The sequence below is a fragment of the Saccostrea cucullata genome, unplaced genomic scaffold, assembly GCF_032062105.1.
Source record: "Saccostrea cucullata isolate Sc308-1 unplaced genomic scaffold, CSIRO_AGI_Scuc_v1 ctg62, whole genome shotgun sequence".
Lineage (NCBI taxonomy): Eukaryota > Metazoa > Mollusca > Bivalvia > Ostreida > Ostreidae > Saccostrea > Saccostrea cuccullata.
Window position 1 is genome coordinate 774,522 of NW_026937804.1, and position 22,619 is coordinate 797,140.

The 22,619-nt window shown below is 32.8% G+C and overlaps 2 protein-coding genes across 3 annotated transcripts; one reads left to right on the forward strand and one right to left on the reverse strand.

Annotated features, from left to right (window-relative positions):
* The first annotated feature begins 100 nt into the window (after nucleotides 1-100).
* On the forward strand, nucleotides 101-15,826 carry LOC134248890 (protein farnesyltransferase subunit beta-like). The gene is made up of 13 exons (XM_062731286.1): nucleotides 101-225; nucleotides 5,304-5,371; nucleotides 8,443-8,527; nucleotides 8,681-8,772; nucleotides 9,485-9,534; nucleotides 11,074-11,170; nucleotides 11,329-11,412; nucleotides 11,711-11,797; nucleotides 12,291-12,420; nucleotides 12,672-12,801; nucleotides 13,001-13,115; nucleotides 14,941-15,055; nucleotides 15,473-15,826. Exons 1-13 carry the CDS (start codon nucleotides 139-141, stop codon nucleotides 15,563-15,565), a joined length of 1,233 nt encoding a protein of 410 aa, XP_062587270.1. The 5' UTR covers nucleotides 101-138; the 3' UTR covers nucleotides 15,566-15,826.
* A 1,280-nt stretch (nucleotides 15,827-17,106) lies between these two features.
* Nucleotides 17,107-21,985, reverse strand: LOC134248891 (protein max-like). 2 transcript variants are annotated; one of them, XM_062731288.1, is made up of 5 exons: nucleotides 21,830-21,985; nucleotides 21,645-21,710; nucleotides 19,037-19,144; nucleotides 18,480-18,603; nucleotides 17,107-18,060 (listed from the first exon to the last, which is right to left on the reverse strand). In XM_062731288.1, exons 1-5 carry the CDS (start codon nucleotides 21,866-21,868, stop codon nucleotides 17,906-17,908), a joined length of 492 nt encoding a protein of 163 aa, XP_062587272.1. In that variant the 5' UTR covers nucleotides 21,869-21,985; the 3' UTR covers nucleotides 17,107-17,905. The 2 variants fall into 2 exon arrangements, with proteins under 2 accessions (XP_062587272.1, XP_062587271.1); XM_062731287.1 differs by having other exon boundaries at nucleotides 19,031-19,144.
* Between the last annotated feature and the right edge of the window lie 634 nt (nucleotides 21,986-22,619).

Here is a 22,619-nt window from a genome sequence, read left to right on the forward strand (position 1 = left end):
AATTAATCTAATAAATATTTCACTATTATTATTTTCTTTCATAGCTTTGTGCAAGACGGATTGTTGTGTTCTCTTAAATGAAATCCTTTTACCGATACCCGAGCTCTTCAATTAGAGAAGATAGAGAAGCTAGAAAACATGGATAGATTTAGATGTAGCAATTCTAAAAATGAAAAAGAAAGATATAACGATGATGGTTTGGGAACAATTTCATCAGATGAGCAGGTGAGCAACATAAATAGGCTAATCTATGATTTACGTTGATTCTAAAGCCTTACGATTTCACATATCTTCAATTGGTAATAGAAAAAGCAGAACACGTGAACGGGTACAAGTCAAAACGGCACCTGGTGAAAACGGCACTTAGGAAATATGCAAAACGGCACTTGAGAGTAGTCAAAACGGCACTTTTTAATTTTGAGAATTTGATATTGTTTATACAGAAAATGGATCTTTATATTACATTTATAGTAATAAATGTGTATATAATTATTGATAAAAATGTTTAAAAAATATTTTAGGGGAAAAAATTGACTAATTCGTTTGAAAATTATTGTACTTTTGTACAGTGGTTAGATTTTTTTAAATGTACTTTTTTAAATAATATATCTAATATTTTCTACAAAAGAGATCAAATCCAAATTATATTATTATGACCCTTTGAAATTTAAAAATTTATAGTATTGCTAATATGGGTTTACAGTCACTTCGTACACAAACCGAGTCGTACACAAACCAACTCGTATACAAAAAGTCAACTCGTACACAAATAAAAGTCAACTCGTACACAAACCAGAAGTCAACTCGTACACAACTCATACATAGGTTTTCCTATGTGATTTAAGGTAATTAATATTTGCCACAGTTTCCAAAAAATTGAGAAGTCAACTCGTACACAAATGTGTTTTCTGTACATTTTTAACTAGTTTATGCCTCTGATTATCCATATACCATATGCGCGATGCGATGCGCATATTGATTTGTTGACAAGATTTTCCGGAATGTATATTGTACATGTCGTACATAATTTTGTTATATAAATATATATTTGGTTGACACATGATGGGGCCGTTTCTCATCTTTGTTGTGGTTTATTAATGAAAACACAGACAAAGACATGCCATTTCCTATTTATTTTTTATTTTTATATAATATCTACATACCAAAACAAAAGTAAGATAAAACCAGCACAAGTAACAAGCACTATTAATAAAAATACACTAAAACTAAATTCACTACAAGCACTACTGGTCACAAAACACAGTCACTAGAAGCACAGATAAAATGCACTAAAACTAAACCACAACTCAGTTTTGGTCACAACACAGTCAGGTTTCAGAAGGGGCTGTACAGACGGCCAAGTTTCTTCAGAAGGGAAGATCCAAGAAACCACCACGCGTGTGTTGGTTTAACAATACTTCTTTGATGTCTTTGATGTTCCTATCAGGGAAGTTGAATTATTTAAATATTTAGGGAAAAACTTAAAGAAAAGTAACACTTTGTGTTATCAAACATTATTTTTATAAAATTAAATCATAACGATTGTATATAAATGTTGTGTACGAGTTGACTTCTGGTTTTTGTGTACGAGTTGACTTTTTGTATACGAGTTGGTTTGTGTACGACTCGGTTTGTGTACGAAGTGACTGGACACCCTAATATGTATACTACTCTGTTTTGGGGGTTGCCAGTCACAGTTGACTAATTAGAAGCCAGTCAGAGTATGTTTACTTAGAATACACTTGTAGGAATAAGAAACAAGACTTTTTCACACCTCCCCCTCTATAATTTGTTGATCGTCAATTTGCAATCATATACAGTTACTATTGTGTATTTCTTGACAATATGTCAAAGGGATTGAAACTTAGATTTTCCTCTCTAAACTGTACATAAAATCTGAATAGCCATACAACATTTACTAAAGTTTTTTTTTACAATATGAAACCTGTACATAGAAGAACAAAAACATTTGTTTGTTGTTGTTTCGTTTTTTTTTTTTTAATAACTGAAGAATATCAATTTATTTCTATTTAATAAATGAATATTGTTACAAATAATAATTTATTTAGATGATAAAATGATGCTGTTATTGTTTTTAATCTTGTTTTTGAAAATAACGTTACATTTAAAAACTATGCTGTTATTTCATTAATTTAAAAAAAGGAGACTAAAAGATGAAGATACTGATATTTCAAGGAATAAAAAAAAAGCATTTCAAATTTGGTATTTAAATGTATGAATCTGTGGGGAAAAGTATGTATATGCATAGGTTCATACATTATAATTTAATTTTATATATATCAGATAGATTTCATAAAAAATTATTACAGCGTATACATCATGTACATGAAATGGACCCTCCCAGAAAACAAAAATTATATATGTTTACATGTATATATACTCACACAAATATATATCAATCTATATATCAAATTATCATTGCATATAATTTTTTCTATAAGTGCCATTTTGACTAAGTGCCGTTTTCACTAAGTGCCGTTTTGACCAAGTGCCGTTTTGCATAATCCAAGTGCCGTTTTCACTAGGTGCCGTTTTCACCAGGTACCGTTTGAACCATAATTCCACGTGAACATGGTGACCATTTTTATCACTGATGCCATTATTACAGGTCTGGTACAATCACTAGATTTAGCTACGTAGCTTGATTTACCTACATAGCTTTATTTACCTAAGTGATGATAGCTTTGTTTGTCTACCAAATTGGTTTATTTCTATTTAAAAGCATTTTTCTCAGGGTGTGCAGAAAATATCATTTTGATGCAGTGATCATTTACAACTTTGAACTCATCTGAAAACAACTCATGAAAAAATCCCTCTTGAAAAAATGTCTTTTACATGCGCAATTGCAATCAAACAAAAGTGGGGCTATGTATGACAGTTAGAACAGTTACCCCTTGGAAGAAATGACAAAGAAGTCCAGTTCCGGTTAACACGATACATAGGTCAGTAATTATTCAGCACAATGTGAAGTAATCATCTCACAGTCATGCCTCAAGGGACAGCTAACCAAACAATGGAATTACATGTTTTGCTCTAAATTGTAAACGCAGTAATGTATAAACTATCTCTGCTTTGGATTGTTTCTCTAATGTGATCTAGAAGATAAATTTCAATAGTCATTTAATTGAATTTTTGTCTCTTTTTAATAAAAAGAAAACTTTTGAAAAGGTTACCTTGAAATAGCTAAAAAATTTGAAAGTAGGTACATGAAAGCTACTTTTCCAGGAATTTTTGACACAATCTAGTGATTGTACTGGACCTGTATTATACATGTTAACGGTTACCTACTGTGATGAAGAGGATAAAGATCTCAAAAGAGCTAGTGTTCTGAGCGGTGTTATACGTTTTTATTCTTAGAAGAGAATCAAGATATATATATTAATAACTTAAGATAGCCTCAAATGGCTATAAATGCAATAATATTCTCTTTAGAGAAGTGGACAGGCTCTCGCCTACATCCACTTCTCTTCGCAGGCCTTCATGTCATTCTGAAAAATGTAATATGACTATTAGGACGAGCACAAATACTCATTCAGTTTTAATTCAGATCGGGCTCATCAAACTGCACGTGGCATTGTGTAGACTCAGACATCACATGACGTTGTTTGTAAGTTGCATTACCAAAAAGAAGCCTGAGCAGTGCTGAAGGTGAATGAAGAAGGTTTCGTTTACAATCTATCTTTAATATATGTATCCATTAACAGGTCCGGCACAATCTCTTGATTAAGCTATGTAGCTTGATTTAGCTATATAGCTTTATTAAGCTATTCAAAATAGCTTAATTAAGCTATTTCATTAAGCTTTTTTCTCAAATGTGTTATTTTTTCAACATGTGCAAAAAGTTGCACCTTGGTGCAGTAGAAATATTGAACTTTGAACTCTTCTGAATGCAATCCATGTAAAAATCACTCACCAAATTGCATCTCCTCTAGAGATTTTGTACTCAAAGTTTTAAAAGTTTGGGGCTATTAATAGTGACTACACAGTTATTTCTTGAATGAAATTATAAAGGAGGTCAATTATGACCAACAGTATAATTGATTGGTAACATTTCAGCACAAGGAGAAGCAATCATACTTACCCATGCCTCACCGCACGCAAAATAGTGGACATGTAGTTATACAAACAATGGAAATTCATATTTTGCTTAAAAGTATTCAACAGCAGCAATGTTAGAACTTTCTATGATTTGGGTTGTACTTTTGATGCAATCCATGTAAAAATCACATACCAAATAAATACTTGTGACTTTTTGTATTTCTGCAAAAAGTTTTTTAAAAGTTTGCATATAAATAGCTTTATCAAGCTATTTTGAATAGCTTGATAAAGCTATATAGCTTTTTAAAGCTATATAGCTTAATCAACAGATTGTGCTGGACCTGATTAAATCAAGGCGAGTTAACTTTTTGTTAAACTTTTGGCGTTAATCTTGCAAGAATGTAGCTTTCACAAGTGATGCATTGTGGGTCCAGAGTAACTGCAGAAAAAATTTGTTTGGATTAATGTGCAAAGTCCGAATTTTCTCTTTTTTAAGTGCTCGCAGTGACGAGCTGCACTGCGCTCCATTTGCTATGTTTGTGTAGAATCGGTGACAGCCTACACTTCTAATGAAGTGAAGTTTGAAGCAATTCTTTTTAGTGACATGAAGAATGTCAATAAATAAATCGTATTCCAGAATGAAATCAAAAGACATTAATTTTAGCTTATAAATAAGAAATCTAAAGTTACCATCAAAGCATAATTTACCTACCTGAAGTGTAGGGGTGAAATATAAATGTCCTTCACTTGAGATTAACTATATTTCTTATTACATGTATATTGTCTCACCTTGGTATGATTATTTTCGATGCAATATATTTTGATAGAAGGAAAAATTCAATGCTGTATTATTATTTTTTTTGTTTCACTGAAATCCAATCACTTATTCAACGAGTTAAATGACTCAGAAAAAAATATTACAATGGATTGACTGTTAAAATCTAAAATTTTAATTATGCTGAGTAGCATAGCTATACCAAGTATTTTGCTGCCAGAAGTAATCCCAACCAAAAGGTAGTAAAAAGCTTAAAATTATAGAGATTTTGGACTTGTGTAATCCAGAACAATCACCTACATAGCTTTATTTAGCTATACTCTAAAGCAACTATTAAAAGTCGCATCATCTTAATATAGTGATTGTTCTGGTTTGAAATCAATCCACGACAATTTATCTCTGCTAATTGACATTTGATCTAAATTTTAGATAATTTTTCTTTTCTTGACTAATAGTGTTTTCTTTGTAGAAAGAGGTAGAAGAATCTGTGTCCCATTACTTCAAGTATTTTGCTGCCAGAAGTCATGCTGAGAAAGAGTAAGTAGTAAAAAGCTTAAAATTACTATATATTGTTTATGTTTGTTTGTATATTGGAGACACTTTGAAATTTGCTATAGTTTCTCAGTCAAACTCAATCAATCAATCTCAGTCAAACATCAGTCAACCATTAAAATACTATATACTGTAGATTCCTTATTTTTTTGGAGCACTTTTTATTGCGAACTGTGTCTTTAACGTCAAATCACGAGAATTATAATTTGCAAATGGATGGTTCATCAACAGAATTTACATAGATTTCAGCATCATGAAAAGAAAATTGAGTAATATTTTTTCACGAGTGACGCTTATCGTGAAATTACGCGGAAATTAATTCCTCGCATATAATTAGGAATCTACAGTATGTTTGTTTGTATGTTTGTCAAACATCCCCTTGAAGTTTTTACTCATATTGAGACACCACCACTTGCCAGAAGAGGGCTCCAAATTAAGATAAGTACTTGACACTTATGACCTTTGTCTTTGAGTAGTAAGGGATCTTTTTTCATGTTACTGTGACAAGGGTTTATACAATCTCATTTGAAAAACAGTCTTCACGTCCCAAAATGAAACTAGTGCTAATTGTAACGGGGACCGTTACAGATGTTCCCCAAACTCTCCCCAACTCCCTTTTGGTGCCATATTCCCTGTAATCTCTATTAAATAAGAAATGCTTTATGGAATTTAGACTTAATCAAGGTCTTCCCAGAAAAATACAAAATATATTTAAAAATAGGCATTGCAGCGTGTTCATGTGCGTAACGACCATATTATCTTGTCTACACTATCTAAAATTTTAATATACTTAATATCAAAGCATTTAATCCAAAAGTATTGAAAAATACACTCATTCGAGTGTATTTTTAATTTTACTCATTTCACTTGCACGCATGTGTAAGCACGTGCAAAATGACTACACCTTCATGTAGGAGTCCCTTATATTTATCTATGTTCTAAATCCCATCCTGTTTGGTTGAAAAACAAGGGAGTTATAGCAATTTGAAGCTTCAGCCAATCAGATTGCAGCACACATGCATGCGCGTGATTTCATAAATTTTTATCTTTATCGTACTGAAGGATATCTAAATGAGTGACAATATTTTAAAATTCCAAACATTTCGTCAAAATGCAAAGGAGATATAGCCATATAAAGTTTCAGCCAATCAGATTGCAGCACACGTGCATCCGCGTGATTTCATGAATTTTTTCTATATCATATTGTAGGATATCCTAATGCATGACTATGTTTTAAATTTCAAAGCATTTCGTCAAAAAACAAAGGAGATATAGCCATTTAAATTTTCAGTAAATCAGATTGCAGCATGCGCGCATGCGCATGCTTTTATGAAAATTTTTATATATCATGCTGTAGATCTTCATAATGTAGGACTATGTTAAAAATTTCAAAAGATTATGACAAGAAACAAGAAAGATATTGAGCTTTTAGTTTCAGCCAATCAGAGCGAAGCGCACGTGCATGCGCGTGAGATCTTGTTATTTTGACCATGCCATCTTGTCTATACTACTAATGTATCCTTACATTATGAGTTTCAAAAAAATTCATCAAAAAAATAGAAAAGTTACAGCAATATCCATTATATTGGTCATTTCAAGTGTTGCACGTGCGCGCTCTTGCAAGCACGTGCGCGCAAAATCACCTCATTCGGCAAATCTACATAACATGTCTACTGACCCTAAAAACATTTTACCTTAGTCGGATGTGTAGTTTACAAGATCATTCGTGGACAAAATTTTCCCAGGAAGAAGAAAAATAATAATAATAATAACTAGAAACGACCTCGTTGCGAGCAACGAGAGGTCTTCCGTCCGATTCTGAAATAAAAAACGAAAAATCTAGCTGAAAAAGTCGTAAAAAAATATTGGTCACACGGGGGATCGAACCCTGGTCGCCCGCGTGAAAATCCAACGCGCTAACCATTACGCCATCGGGAACACCGCTTCAAATTTTTAAATGCGAATTTCTCGAGATTGGCTTCTTTAATTCTAAAATAAATTACACATTTCGCATTCCTTTAAGAGTCTCTATTAACCCCATGAAATTCAAAGAAAAATAATGAAAAACAAAAAAGTTGAAAATTTTGATTTTTTTAATTCGCTTCCGGTAGCAACCGGAAGTACTGACGACACACGAAATGGACATTCCGCATATCTAGAAGCCATGCCCTATGTTCTCCAACAAGTCTCCAGTTCATATCTTTAGTAGTTCTTTAGATCTCGAACTGACAAAATTTCATTTTAAAATCAGGAAAATGGCCATAACTTGGCACCAGAAGCGAGTTGTTCCAAAATTCTTCCAAAATTAACAATGGCATATAAGAGACGCATCATCGACAAGTGAAGAAAAATGTAAACAAAAAGATTGATGAAAAACTAATGAATAGTTCTCGAGATATCGCGTGCACAAAATTTGTCTAAAAAATAATAATAATAATAATAATAAGAAACAGTAAAAACAATATGTTCCACAACTTCGTTTGGGGAACATAATAATAAGAAACAGAGTAAAAACAATATGGTCCCCAACTTCGTTTGGGGAACATAATAAGAACTTGAGACTTAGGACAAACTTCTTACTCTGCTACTCGAGAGCAAACGCTAACCACTGCAGGTGATGTAGAATATATGAAAATACATTATTAAAAAGTATTTTATTCAGATTATCCTGCTTCTGATTAAATCTTGAAATTTATTGATAAATAGGAATTCTGTATGAAAATGACATGATGTTGCCTGCTGACATGATATTGTACTTATTATCTACTGACCTTATGAACTATTGATCATAAATCAATTCCCTAATTAACTTTTATAGGACCAAGAATATTTGGAATTATCCATGTAATATAGTACCACAATTAGGATGGACAAGAAAAATATCAGAAAAAATTAGGTCAATCTCTCTGAGCACAATCCTCCTTAAAGCAACAAGAAATTGACATAAACTTTAAAGCACTAGGTATATATAAAAGAATAATCAGATTGGGACAAACTGTTCTAAATTGTTTATATATTGATTTATTATTTAACATGTTTTTATTAATAATTTGTAGGTCATTTGAATTACCATCTCTTAAAAGAGAACAGCATCTTCTTTTTCTAAAGAAAGGATTACAACATCTCTCAAATTCTTATGAGGTAATACTCTAAAACAAAACTAATGGGCAGCATATCAAGTATAATCTTAGAATCAAGGAGTTTTCAAATTACATGTATTATAATTATGAAGTTAACAAATAATTAAAAATAAAGAAATTTAATACTGTTTAAAAAAAACCTACATGTTTTTAGTGTTTGGATGCCAGTCGTACGTGGTTGTGTTATTGGATTCTGCATAGCTTAGAATTACTAGACGAAAATGTTTCTGATGATGAAATTTCAATGTAAGTATCAGAAAAAGGAAAATTTTTATATGGTTTGTATATTATCTATATACCTTACAATCCCTATTAGCAGCCTGTGCCCCGATAAGCCCCCTCTCCAGGTCTTATCCAATTGTAAGGAAATAAGGGCCCCTTGTACAATGATGAAAACAATAAAAAATTGTATCAAAAGTCTGCTATAATTTGAAGAAGTGAAAATGAAACTTGGTTATGGGGTAACATTAAATCTAAAAATGAGAATATCAAATATTTGCCCCCTTTTTGCAATTTTCTAAGTGCCTGGGGCAGTTAACAAGGATTATACGGTATATCAAGTTGTGTTGGGAAAAAATGGGTGCCTATAAATTTGGTAATATAATCATAAATGTTACTAAAGCAGAATTCTCCTGGTACATGTAGAACAAAGGGCTACTGCAGGGCACATTTACTTGATCATATTGCAATCAAAATCTCAAAATAAAACTATTTTGTCAGGGTTGAGTTTCCATTGTTTCTCCTTAAAAATTAGGACCAGGCCTAAAAGATTATGATTCCTAATCTTGTGACTATTAGTTTTTTAAATGACCTTTGTTTAACATGATAATACTTTCTATGGTTATATGATCAACCTTTGTATCATATTTATCCTAATATTTACGATTAATAGTTAATACACAGATATTCTGAGGAATATTATATGTGTACTGTACATCCTCTAACTTTCAATTTGTAGAATCTCCAAGTTTTTGGAAAAATGTCAGTGTTCAGATGGAGGCTTTGGAGGTATGTAAAACTTGCACAAGACATGGACACTAAATTTCTCAGTAAAGTAAAATCTCTGTTGTATGCTTCATCTTAATGAATCTCATACTTAAATTTATCATACAAGTACATTATGTCGGCCAAAATTATGAAATACACTCAATGAATGATCCATTTTGTTTCACGAGATTTTTCCATTCTAATTACCGAAAATGATGCTGACACATTCTGATTACTGAACTTACTGATGCATTCTGTTTACTGATTCATCTTATAAATGAAACTATTTATACCCCCGGTCCGTAGGAGAGGGGCGTATACTGTTTTACCCTTGTGTGTCTGTCTGTCTGTCCGTGTGTCTGTCCCTAACAAATTTTCGTCGCAGTTTTCTCAGCAACTACTCATCATAGATGCTTGAAATTTTAACACTTTTCACTAAGGCATGCCTTATAATGGGATACATTTTTCTTCAAATCTGGTGTCAACTTCCTGTTTGTCTGTGTGTCTGTCTGTTTCATACATAACAAATTTTCGTCACAGTTTTCTCAGCAACTACTCATCGCAGATGCTTGAAATTTTAACACAATCTTCTCTGAGGCATGCCATACAGTGGGATACATTTTGTTCAAATCTGGTGTCAACTTCCTGTTTGTCTGTGCATCTGTACGTTTCATACATATCAAATTTTCGTCGCAGTTTCCTCAGCAACTACTCATCGCAGATGCTTGAAATTTTAACACTATCTTTTCTGAGGCATGCCTTATGGTGGGATACATTTTTGTTAAAATCTTTTGTCAACTTCCTGTTTGTCTGTGCGTCTGTCCGTTTCATATTTAACAAATTTTCGATGCAGTTTTCTCAGCAACTACTCTGAGGCAGATGCTTGAAATTTTAACACTATCTTTTCTGAGGTATGCCATATGGTGGGATACATTTTTGTTCAAATCTGATGTCAACTTCCTGTTTGTTTGAATGTCTGTGCATCTGTCTGTTTCATACATAACAAATTTTCGTCGCAGTTTTCTAATTAACTATTCATAGCAGATGCTTGAAATTTTAGTACACTCTTTTGTTGAGGCATGCCATATGGTGGGATTAATTTTTATATGAATCTGATGGCAACTTCATATTTTTATGTGCATCTGCCTGTAATTGAACTTGTGTATATTAACATGATAATGTTTATTTACATCAGAGCGGGGGTATTACTAGTGAGCATTGGCTCACAGATTTCTTGTTTTATCTTCATTAATGAGTCATGTCCTTCTGCTTTAAACAAGGTACATAGAATTTAGTACAGTACATGTAACACAACTGTTATGTTTTAAATTTTCGATGAATGTGTAAAATTGGCATACACTGATAGAAAAAGTAACTTAGGTTATTTATGTCAGGATTTCTGCTTTAAACAAGGTACATAGAATTTAGTACAGTACATGTAACACAACTGTTATGTTTTAAATTTTCGATGAATGTGTAAAATTGTCATACACTGATAGAAAAAGTAACTTAGGTTATCTATGTCAGGATTTCATGTATTTATTGTGTTCTTTGTCATAGGTGGCCCTGGACAACAGGCACATCTAGCTCCCACATATGCCGCAGTGAATGCCCTGTGTATCCTGGGAACGGAGACAGCCTTCAAGGTCATTGACAGGTGTGAAATAAACTGCAGATATAGGGTCATAATTATTATAAATAAGAATGTGTAGAGATTGAAAGGTAACATTAAATGATGTGATGCATCTTGAAGATTTTACCCTATTGCACAGAAGCAAATCATTTTCAGTTCATGTTGATTGATCCCTATTTCAGAGAAAAGCTGCAGTCTTTTTTAATGAGGATGAGGAAGAGTGATGGTTCCTTCAAAATGCATGAAGGGGGAGAAGTTGACATAAGGTGAGAATTGATCTGAAGAGAATAAAGGCTTAATTAATTGTCATCCGTGTACAGGTTTTTTAGAGCCTCCAAATCTTATAAAAGCCTGTGGTCATTCAGCAAGTACCAAAACTCAAACATTTCAGATGATTACACATTTTCCCAAGTTTATCTGAAGCAATAAAAACAAATGTGCTGTACTTATGCTCTGTAATTATTTAAAAAGAAAAGAGAATGAGCCTTTTATAAGGTGGTAAAGTTCCAAATTTGTTATAAGTTTTAGCACTGCAGTATAGTCAATTTTATTTTACTTATTAAGGGGAGCTTACTGTGCAGCAAGTGTAGCCAGACTGACCAACATTATTACCCCTCAGATGTTTGACGGGACGCCCGAGTGGATAACTAGGTCAGTACTTATTTACCTTGCTACCTCTACAGGTAAGTTCCTGTTTCTATCATTACCTTGAACTTCATCAATTTTCTGCGGTAATTACATCAAGTGAAGACATTGTCAGTTCTCTCTGAATATGTGATAAGTTTTCAATGTAACTGTTGTCTTTCTATGAAATTAATGTAAATGATGTAGACTAGGTTATTGAACTGCTGATCAGTGGAATCCTTTTAATTTGTGAAGGTCAATGTTCGTGGATAAGATATCTTATGTTGGTTAGTGGGTAACTCTTATAATTGTTCATGGGAATGTAAATTCATGAATTTCTCCACAAAATCCACAAACATTGCCCCCCCCCCAATTTTTTTTTTTAAATTGATGTTCCACAGTATTAATAAGTTATGGTGTACTTTATTACTGATAGAATGGTAATCTTGAATTGTCATTATAAATAAATTCAAGGTCAATATAAATCATTGAAAATTGTAAAAATTTTGTTTTTGAGCAGTTGTCAGACGTATGAGGGTGGATTTGGGGGTTACCCTGGACTTGAGGCCCATGGAGGGTATTCCTTTTGTGGATTAGCAGCCTTGGTGGTCCTAGGGCATGGGAAACTTTGCAATATAGAAAAACTATTGGTAAGATGAATTTATTGAAACAAAACACACTTTTTCACAATTTTTCAGTTGGTAAGGTGCTAATGACTGATTGTTGTTAGAACATACGAGGGTCTTAAATTCATTCTAGGTAATTGAGATATCAGAAGTTAAATATTAATGTTTCATACATTGTCTATATGCATATATCCTGTATAGAATACAGTTTTTTAATGCATTTATGTTGTTCTTGTACCTTGATCATGTTGATATGTTTTGAATGATCTTTACAGAGGTGGACAGTGAACCGACAGATGAGGTATGAAGGGGGATTCCAGGGACGGACCAATAAATTAGTGGACGGTTGTTACTCCTTCTGGCAGGGCGGAGCCTTACCTCTGATACACATGATTCTGGCTCAGGGTAACTCTTATGTCTGAGGCATATCATCTAAATTTATTTCATAAGTCTAAATCTATTTCTGATTTAGACAAATTAATAGTGACTCTAGGCAGAGATTTTGTTAGTTAGTTATATTCATACAGAACTCTGACTAACCTTGATTTTTGTGCTGAAAAAGGTTAATGCCTTTGTTTATAATATACCCAATTGTTTTTTGTAGAACACAGTGACTGCCTGAGCTCGGAGAAGTGGATGTTTGACCAGGACGCCCTACAGGAGTACTTACTGCTGTGTTGTCAGTACGCTGGGGGAGGACTGATTGATAAGCCAGGAAAGTAGGTCATCCCCAAATATAGGTCACTGTCAGATGTTAAATATATTTTACAGGGCATTTTCACTTAGTTTGGAGGGGTTGAGGTGAAGGGTACTGGAACATAGTATGCTGATTTTACAGTTAACAGCTATAATTTACCATTAGCATATGTCTGCATTTGAGGCATTAATTTAATATTTTGACAATTAAAGATCTGAAATCCTCTATTGATTAACATATTTTTGATTATCCACTCTTTAGAAGCATGTTTCTTTTTCAGTAAAAAAGTACCTGACTCTTTTTTTTCTCACTTCAAAACCTTTCTGTGCAGAAGTACTAATTATCGATAGATAAGTATTTTTTCATCATGTATAAGGAAAAAATGGGGACAATACTCGGAATATTTACCAGGGGCAATGATTATGCTAACAGGAATGGACATACATGTAATTTTTGACATATTTCTCAGAAATATAGATTATGATTTTTAATATATTCGATCAGTGCATACTATTAGTGCAAGATATATTACTGTAGTCAGCGGCGACTCACACAAATTGTTCCGACGAAAATAGTTCCATCATTAATAAGTAGATACAACATAATTGTTCATGATAAGAATAATGTTGTGTATGTCATACGTAAAAGAAACCAAAATTAATGTTAATTTTTCCTCCAAAGATCACTTTCCCCCCTAAATGCAAATAAAAAATGTTAATATTCCTACGCTCGCTCCCTCCTCAGCTTTTTTAACATGTTTGATAACAGAGAATATATAGGTCATTCTTCGGTTGATATTTTTTCACTGATGAATTGATTATACTAATATCAACAACTGTAGTAAAATCATGTTAATTGTTCGTTAATTATCATATAGTTTCATCTAATAGAAAAAAAAATAATCATTCTGTGTGTGTAGTATATTAAATGACGGAATTTTCAATCCTGAGCAGATTCCTGCACGTGTGCAGACAAACTACACATCGGGAGAGTACCTGTAAAATGTGTAACAAAACCCGAACTGGCCGGGGATTTCTAAACTGACAGTCGTTTAATTTTTATGAATCAAAATTTGTATTCATGTGATCTAATTATGAAAAAAAGTTCTGTCTGCCATCGTAACTTCTCTGTTTGCGGGAGTCCGTTCGACAACTCCATCGCACGTGTGTATAGACCAAGGCTAACTGGTCTTGCGGACATAGGTATGTGTACTGTTTGTTAGCATGGTTAGGAGACTGGGTGACCGTAATGCTACGGACTGACGGAATTTACACAAGTTCTATAACTAGACAGTGCAGTTTTATTTTTATAAATGTCAATAAACACTGTTAAACATATTAAATCTAAAAGTCGAATATCTTTGGATATGGGGTAACCCATATCTATTCTTGTTATGTTTAAGCACAGACTCTCACCTGCTTTATCTGGATGCTTCAGGTTCTGGACAAAATGTTTGAGGAACAAAATTTACAGTGTACTTTTGCACCTTGCAATTTTAAAATCAGCATGCTTCATGAATCTGGACAATTTGCTTAGGAAACCAGTTGTGCAAATTTATGAGGGTTAACTGTATTTAATTGTGAAAACTTGCTTCATTTTATATTTATGACAATTTTCTTTTGAAAGGAATTATTCAATTGATTTTTATTTTTGAGAGTTGTAAGAGTTGTAGAATCATGGATAAAAAAAGGTTCTTGCATATAAAAAGGTGATTTAAAGAATGCATGGCCAGTTTATTAATGAATTCAATAAGATTATACATTTCCTGTCCTTGAGGTTTTAAGTTATCAAAAATCTTTTTTTATACTTCTTTATAAAATTAAAGACCAGGATGAGATCTTTTTCAGAGCTCGTGATTTCTACCACACTTGTTACTGTCTGAGTGGAATGGCTATAGCTCAGCATTTTGCTGGTGGAAAAATTGCCCACTTGAATGTACTAGGAAATACTGAAAATGAACTTGTAAGTTTAAAAAAGAGTTTTGAGAGTCTAATTTATTTTACTCTGTCTTCACTTGAAGATAAACTAAGTGAGGACTAGTGAGCTGTTGTTTTTAGTGTTCAGATGTTCATTAGGAAAAGACTTGTATATATTTACATGTATCTTATATTTCATATTTTATGATATAAATTGTTTTGTAAAATTTCCTGAGGTGGTTTAATTTTCACTGTTGGAAAGCTGTTTTACTACTTTTAGTTTGTTTTGCCTGTAATTAAAGTACCCATGTTAAATAAGCAACTTGTCCACTTGCATGTATGTGAAGGGATAGTACCCATGTTAAATAAGCAACTTGTCCACTTGCATGTATGTGAAGGGATCGACTAGATCTACTGTAATTATTTTTTGCTATATTTTTACATTTTTTTTCTTTTTATTTAGAAGCCCACCCACCCAGTATTTAATATAGGATTGGAAGCTGTTACTCATGCCACTCTCTACTTCAACAAACTTCCTGTACCATCAGAGTCATGAAGATGCTTAATTTCCTCTCTGTCATCAAAGTCAGACAGAAGCTTGTTATTTTACGCATTCTATCATTACGACTCTGTGGAATACAACTTTTAAGCCTGGAGGCCGTGACCAATTTACTTGTAATTTTTACAATCACAAGTGTATGTCCCTAACTTTTGTAAATGGTCATGTTTTAGCATAATAAGTGCCATAAGGATGTCGACATGTTGTGAACTCACTTAATTTATCAAAAAGAACCAATAAAACTGTCAGTAGTCCTCAGGCTGTCTTATTATTGTAGTCTTTCAAACTTTAAGATCAGAATAAAAAAAAAAAAAGAGTCCCGGGAAGCAAGAAATGCTCTTCTGATAAGCTAGAGAGGGGAAAAGTAGAAGTATATGTAGGTTCCAGGGGGAATTTTTGTGTGCTAGATATAGTATGAAGCACTATTATATAGCAAATCAAAGAAATGAAAAGATAATTTAGCTGCTTTTGCAACAGTTCAGATTTCTTCCATTACCAATTTTTTCTATGAAACTTCCAGTAAATGAAAGGCTAACATTTTCAGTGTAGAGTTATTCTTAGGATTAGCTTCATATGGATGATATCATTGATATTCAATGTCCATCCATGGATGCATGCATTTTTTCACTCAAATTTTTTCCTTCTCGGGAACAGTAGCTATATTGGTCACATTTTAAAATAAGGAAGCACCATCAAATAGTCAATAAAATAATGGCACCCCAAAGATGGCTCAGGGCAACAATGGGAAATAAAAATTCTTTTGTCTTCTTGAGATTGGAAGGGGTCATGATATGCAAAGCAACAAGAGGTAATGCAAATTCAATCCTGATCCTGGGTTGGGTGGGACCACAATTTGGGATTGAAATCTTGTGTGTAAATAGGAAGCCCTCTGTTATTCCCACTGAATGCCACTTTCAAGTAGAATGAAGATACTGAGGGATATAGATTATCTTGATCAGACTTGTTGGGACAAGTTGTACAACCTTTTTCCATAAACATTTAATCAAGGAACTCTTAAATACAGGAAGACGTCACATATACTGTGTATGAAATGATCAGTTTCAGAGTGGTCGTATGGATTCAGAAAACCACAGTGTGGTGATCTGGGTCGTAGGATAATACAGTCACGTGATTGCATAAAATCAACAGTAAACCCGAGTGATAAACAGTATACAGTTGTTGACTGGGGTAGAGGTAAACAGACAATCTGTAAGATCAGAGTGCAAGCTGCTACCCAAAACCCAAGGCCGCAGGTAACAGTTTGTACTCCGGTCCGAGAGATCGACTGTTTCCTGAGACTCCTGTCAACTGTTTTGTTATACTCCTTTACAGAATGTAAAGATAGCTCCGTCTAGCACCATTTGTCATCAGCAGGCAACAGTCTTTTTTAACAGTTCCTGGACTGACAGTCGGGGAAAACAGTCTAACTGTTGGATTTTTTAAAGTAAGAAATTATATAGGGACTGTTTAGTAGGGGCATAAAGATTGGGTATATATATCAATCAAACTGTGACTTTTAGACAAGGCTTAAACACTCATATGAATCCATATTTATTGCTACATATGACATTAAACAATGGAGAGATGAAAACAGACATAAAAGGACAAATCATGTAAACTTGTATAACATAAACAACACTGTTGTCAGCATCTATCAACTGGATTTCAGTGGGGGCCATTGTCTGTCGGTAAGAGCTTCTCTTTCTTTAATTAATGTTTCTTGTGTGAGGACTTTTATCTTCAGTAGTTATAAAACATATTCTAGGTGGGTTCAAAATACACGTACATGTGATATTAGTAAACAAGACCTCATTTACCGCCTATATTTACCTTACTATAATAATTATTGTAAAAACTGTTTGTTTGTAAGGTTTTAACTTAGCAGATATACAACACACTTAATTTTCCCTTAGCCTGAAATGTAAATACTGAGTAAATTCTACAGAAAATAACAGGGGAACAATTGGTTATACGTGTTAAAAAACAATGAAAAAATCTTGTACATCATATATATCTTTGTATTAATGTAAAAAAACAAAAACAAAATTTTTATATATACAAATATTTCTGCCAAGTAGGAGTTCCAGTATGAACACCTTTCACCTAGTTTTGTTCATGACGTCATTTTCTAGTGAATCACTGGGGTATACGATATTGTACATGGAAGTTTTTTTCCCAGATCCATGGTGAAATTATGTAACAAAGGATGATTAAAAAACTTTCAAACATGCATGCACCAGTAACCTAATTAATCTCCTAGTATTCCTAAAAATGATGCACTGTTTGACAGATCGTCATTCACAAATGTGTAAAATTTGGACTAAAAGGTCTTTAACGTTAATCTGATGTTTTTAACTTTTTGCGACGTCCATGGCTGATGTCTCCATCTATAGAACTTTCTGATTCTGATTCTTCAAAAGCCCCCGCTTGTGCGTTTACAGCTGATGAAACAGCAAACTGTCCCGTGCTTTTAGCTTTCTCTAAAGCTCGAACTGACAAATGAAACATTTAAAAATTAGACACTGTTTATATCAATGAAAAAGACACTACACTACTATAGAAAAATAAGATTTCTTTTCAATTTGTTGAGTTAAAAAAAAATGGTTATGTTGAGTCTCAAGATCAATACAACCACGCATGCATTAAAAATTACTTATTTGGAAAATAGACAGGGAACCGAAATCCGATTTCAATCAGAATACTCTCAAAAAGGGTAAAAATGACATTTTCTGTTTTATTTTTTATTACTGGAGTGTAATTTTCTTTACCTGATTACCAATGGTAGACAAGAAATCGCAATAAATCTGTCCCTTATTTTGCACAGATAAAATCTAATTTGACCTACAGGGTTAAATTACCTGCTTTTATAGGTGACAACATAACAATGAAGTTTTCAACTGTGTACACTTACTTTGTTGCTCTAGAATAGCATTATGTTTTTTGAGATCATCTATATCTTGTTGATGACTATGATTCTTTCTTCTCATAAATGAAATATAATCTGCTGCCTTTTTAAGGATTTGAGCTCTAGAAACCTGTAAGAGAAAGTAATTTGATGAATAATATGGAATCCATTCAATTTTACTCGTCATATATTCTCAAAATGTCTTCACTGACTAACATTAATTTATACCTCTAGTCATTTTAGTATCATTAATTTGTTCATTGTAATGAGTCATCAAGGATTACTTAATATTTAATGAATCTTATATAGATACTGTGAAATCACAAATTTCCAAGGGGGCTTAATTTTCGTTGTTTTCGAGGAATGAAGAGACTCACAAATTCATGTCTACCAAAAAATGTAAAATGTTACACACATAACTACTAAATTCTTCATCCCTGAAATCAAATTCCCACAAATCAAAAGTTTTTCCTCAAACCACGAAAATTTTACCTCATGAAAATATGTGATTTTACAGTGATAAAAATGAAATGAAGATCCCCGTCTTGAACATTTACATTAACCTTTTCCCCTTGAAGTGATGGCACCGAGTCCCTGAGACTGTGAAAACTATCTTTGATGTGGTCACGGCGTTTCCTCTCCAATGCATTGTGGTGAGCCCTTTTTTCAGCCTGCAAGTGAACAAGAATTCTTACTAGTTATTAAGATATAGGAATGTACACTTTGTATCTTCTGCATGGTTCAAGCAGGTGGAATCAAATGAATGAAAAATTCCTGTGGCTACACTAAGCCTAACCATCTCAAACAAACATCTAAACTTTCTCTTCACTTATTAACAATATGCTTGACATCTAAACAATATTTTCTCTATAATATTCTTATATATTTTAATAGCATTTCACACAAAAATTAATTAAAAATCTTAATTTCATTTAAAAGTTATTAAAATCAAATGGCACTTTCACAAATTTTAACCTTATTCATAATCCTAAGGAAAAGTGGCAATTTTGTTGTGTATTAATGAGAAATATTAAAATTTTTATCCAGAAAAATAATTTTAATCAGAGTAGAAATGGTAGAAAGCAAAACTCCTTCACAAGTATCGTCAAAACTAAGAGTTGGTAAATGCAAATGAGCATACTCGTGTTATGTACACTATATATCACCGGGTGCGCAGTCACAGTCTGCTTATATGACAATATATTTTTAACTCATTGAAATGTTGATTATAGTATTAAAGATTTTTTTTATACAAAACAGATTGCCACTCTTCCTAAGGATTAAGTTTAAAATTAAAATCCAAGTGAAATTAAATGTTCATCAAATAAACTTCCTGAAATGTGCTGAATTCAATAAATTGTACGAGAAATATAAGTTAACAGAAAATAATTATAGATCCAGAGCAGTGTATTCACAATTTCTGTTTTTATGACGTCACAAACTAGTATTTTATATCCTGACAAAATTTCAACAATTTCTTTAGAATTTATCAATTTTTTTGATATTATCATTCTACACATTATATCAAAATATTCTGAACACACATTTGTAAAATACACGAAATATGTACATTTTTCTGATAAAAAATAATTATTACATTCTTTATGCATTTATGCAGTGCTTTGAAGTCTATTGATATAAATAAACAAAGTTTGAGCAAAGGTTAATACATATGTTCTTTTAATATCTTTTATATGAGCAATTTTTGTGTGAAAGCTATTAAAGTATATAAGTCATAATATTATAGACAAAATAATAACTTCAAGTCTGTGTTCAAGTCTTGCTTGACTCAAAACTAAATGGTAAATGTGACAATTTGTTATATCTCATGCTGTGTCTATATTGTTTTACGAGATTTTATACTTGAAATCCAAGAGTAAAGAAGAATAACTCTGGTTTGTACTTATATCTAATGTTGAAACTTTTCAACAGCAATAAATAGAATAATGTTCCTTGATTAAGTCTCTTTATGTTCTTAGTGCAGTCTATTTGCATGCCACATTTATATTATAATCAGACTAAAATTGTATTTGGAGTAACATTTTGAAAGAATTTCACAGAAAATATAATGGCGATGTTCATGTTTTGCTACTTGTGTGCCAAGTTATATTGAAATCCTAAAACTGTAGAAGGAGTAGCATTTTGAAAGAATTTCACAGAAATGTGTAACCACGGCAACACCGTTCATCGAAATCAAAAACTGATACACAGAATTATGTATCTTATTGTAGGTGCACAAATTGTATTGCAATATGTAAGAATTTCACAGAAATTTTTATTTTTTGTAACCACAGCAACACCGTTCATCGAAATCAAAAACCGATAGACAGAATTATGTAAAGTCTACTTGTGTTTCTAAATTACATTTCACTCAGTGGTATAACAGGAGTTGATACACAGGATAAGTAGACTTGTGTGCCAAGTTATATTGAAATCCCCAAAACTGTAGGAGGAGTAGCATTTTGAAAAATTGACGGACGACGGACGACGGACATACCTATTACAGTATACCCTCCCACTTTTCAAGCCGGGGTTATAATAATCAGTATAATCTTAAGATATATATACTGGTAATTCAGGTTTTTCTTTTTGCCTTTTTGGTCTAATGTTGGTGAAATATTAATGACTTTATTTTCAACTTGGTTAACTTGTATCAAAACCCATCAGTGAGGTCTGGTTATGTAAGCACTGCTCAATGCATGTCAGACTATCAGGATACAGGTTACATCATGAAATCTTATACGACTGAGTGTTACCTAATCATTAAACCAGGACAGCCTACTCAACATGCACATGTACCTGCTGTTGTAATACAGTATATTATAACAATTTACCTTTCATCATTTTGATATATTATCTGATCATTAGATTTTGATAGACAAAGATAGGTCTCATGGACACCTCATTAACTCAAGCAATCTTAGCTTCAGAATAGCTTTAGTAAAACATAAGCCAAAACATATGCACAAATATTGTACACATGAAATGACAGAAATACATGACCAATTGGTTAGTGAACTCCTAAGATGTCACGTGGTTCGTGTTTGCCAACAAACATATGACATGCGCATTCTACAGCATGGCTACCAGGCGTGCAAACCAGGCAGTTCAACCAAAAAGATCAATTTCTCAAAATATTTCCCCAAAAATTAATAAAATATTTTGTCTTACCTGGCTCATAAACTGTGTAGCAGTTCCATCAGAGTTAATTGACCCCCCTAATTCGTCGTCATCTTCCTATTTAGAAAACGAAAACGAGACTCATATATTAACCTAGAAAACAGACACGCTTTCTTAAAAAAAATATGGATAAATAGATAAAATACGATTATTGCAATTGATTGGGGAATACATACATCACTCTCTATCTCTACATCTCTATCCTCATCGCTCATGGTTGGCTTATACGCCCATTCAAGTCAACTTCTCCTTCTCCCAGTGGTAGGTCAATATGGCGTCAACAAACAATGCCACGAGATCGTCCCACGTGCGACTTCCGGATTCATGCTGGGCTTATTTGTCGTAAAATAGCAGTAAACACAAAATGAAACATTAAAAAGAATTTAATTACAAAATATTAAAAAGGCAGCACCCATATAATTCACAATTATTTTCTAAGAAACTGATTGCAGTGTGATTTTGCGACATGCGACCACGCCCACCTTTTGAGCGTGAGCACCGTCCGATTTTCTCTAAATCGCTGTCCCTTCACATTTTTTCGCCTTTAATTACATGCTACATGCATAGCAATTATTCAGAAAATAATAAATTATAGTTTAATTGATTTTTAAAAATCCACTTACTGAACAGAAGCTCCAAAATTGCTGGACATCTTCACTTGTCTTGAATCACTAATAAAAAATGACTGTCACTCTCTGTTTTTATATTTCCCACAAACGAAAGTAGACGATTATTTCTTTTTTCAACACATTCAAACAAAATTTGAAATATATGGTAAAAAAATTTTTAATAGCATATTTATTAATTTGAAGAATTATTATTTTCTGCATCGTGTAACTCAGAATTTTTGTCATTTTTTTATTATATAAAAATTGATTCACCAAACATGGTACATGTACATGTATACAAAATGAAAGCATTTTTTTTTTATGTCAAAAAGCCCATATACTTGCATAGCAATTATTC

Bases quoted from the DNA above. Each gene is read 5' to 3' on its own strand.
- LOC134248890 (XM_062731286.1), top strand. From the start codon at position 139: ATGGATAGATTTAGATGTAGCAATTCTAAAAATGAAAAAGAAAGATAT. The intron at 8,773-9,484 runs GTAAGTATCAGA...TTCAATTTGTAG, and splicing joins TCTGATGATGAAATTTCAAT to AATCTCCAAGTTTTTGGAAA. The intron at 13,116-14,940 runs GTAGGTCATCCC...GATCTTTTTCAG, and splicing joins CTGATTGATAAGCCAGGAAA to AGCTCGTGATTTCTACCACA.
- LOC134248891 (XM_062731287.1), bottom strand. From the start codon at position 21,868: ATGAGCGATGAGGATAGAGATGTAGAGATAGAGAGTGAT. The intron at 21,711-21,829 runs GTATGTATTCCC...TTTTCTAAATAG, and splicing joins ATGTAGAGATAGAGAGTGAT to GAAGATGACGACGAATTAGG. The intron at 18,061-18,479 runs GTAAGTGTACAC...TTCATTTGTCAG, and splicing joins TGCTATTCTAGAGCAACAAA to TTCGAGCTTTAGAGAAAGCT.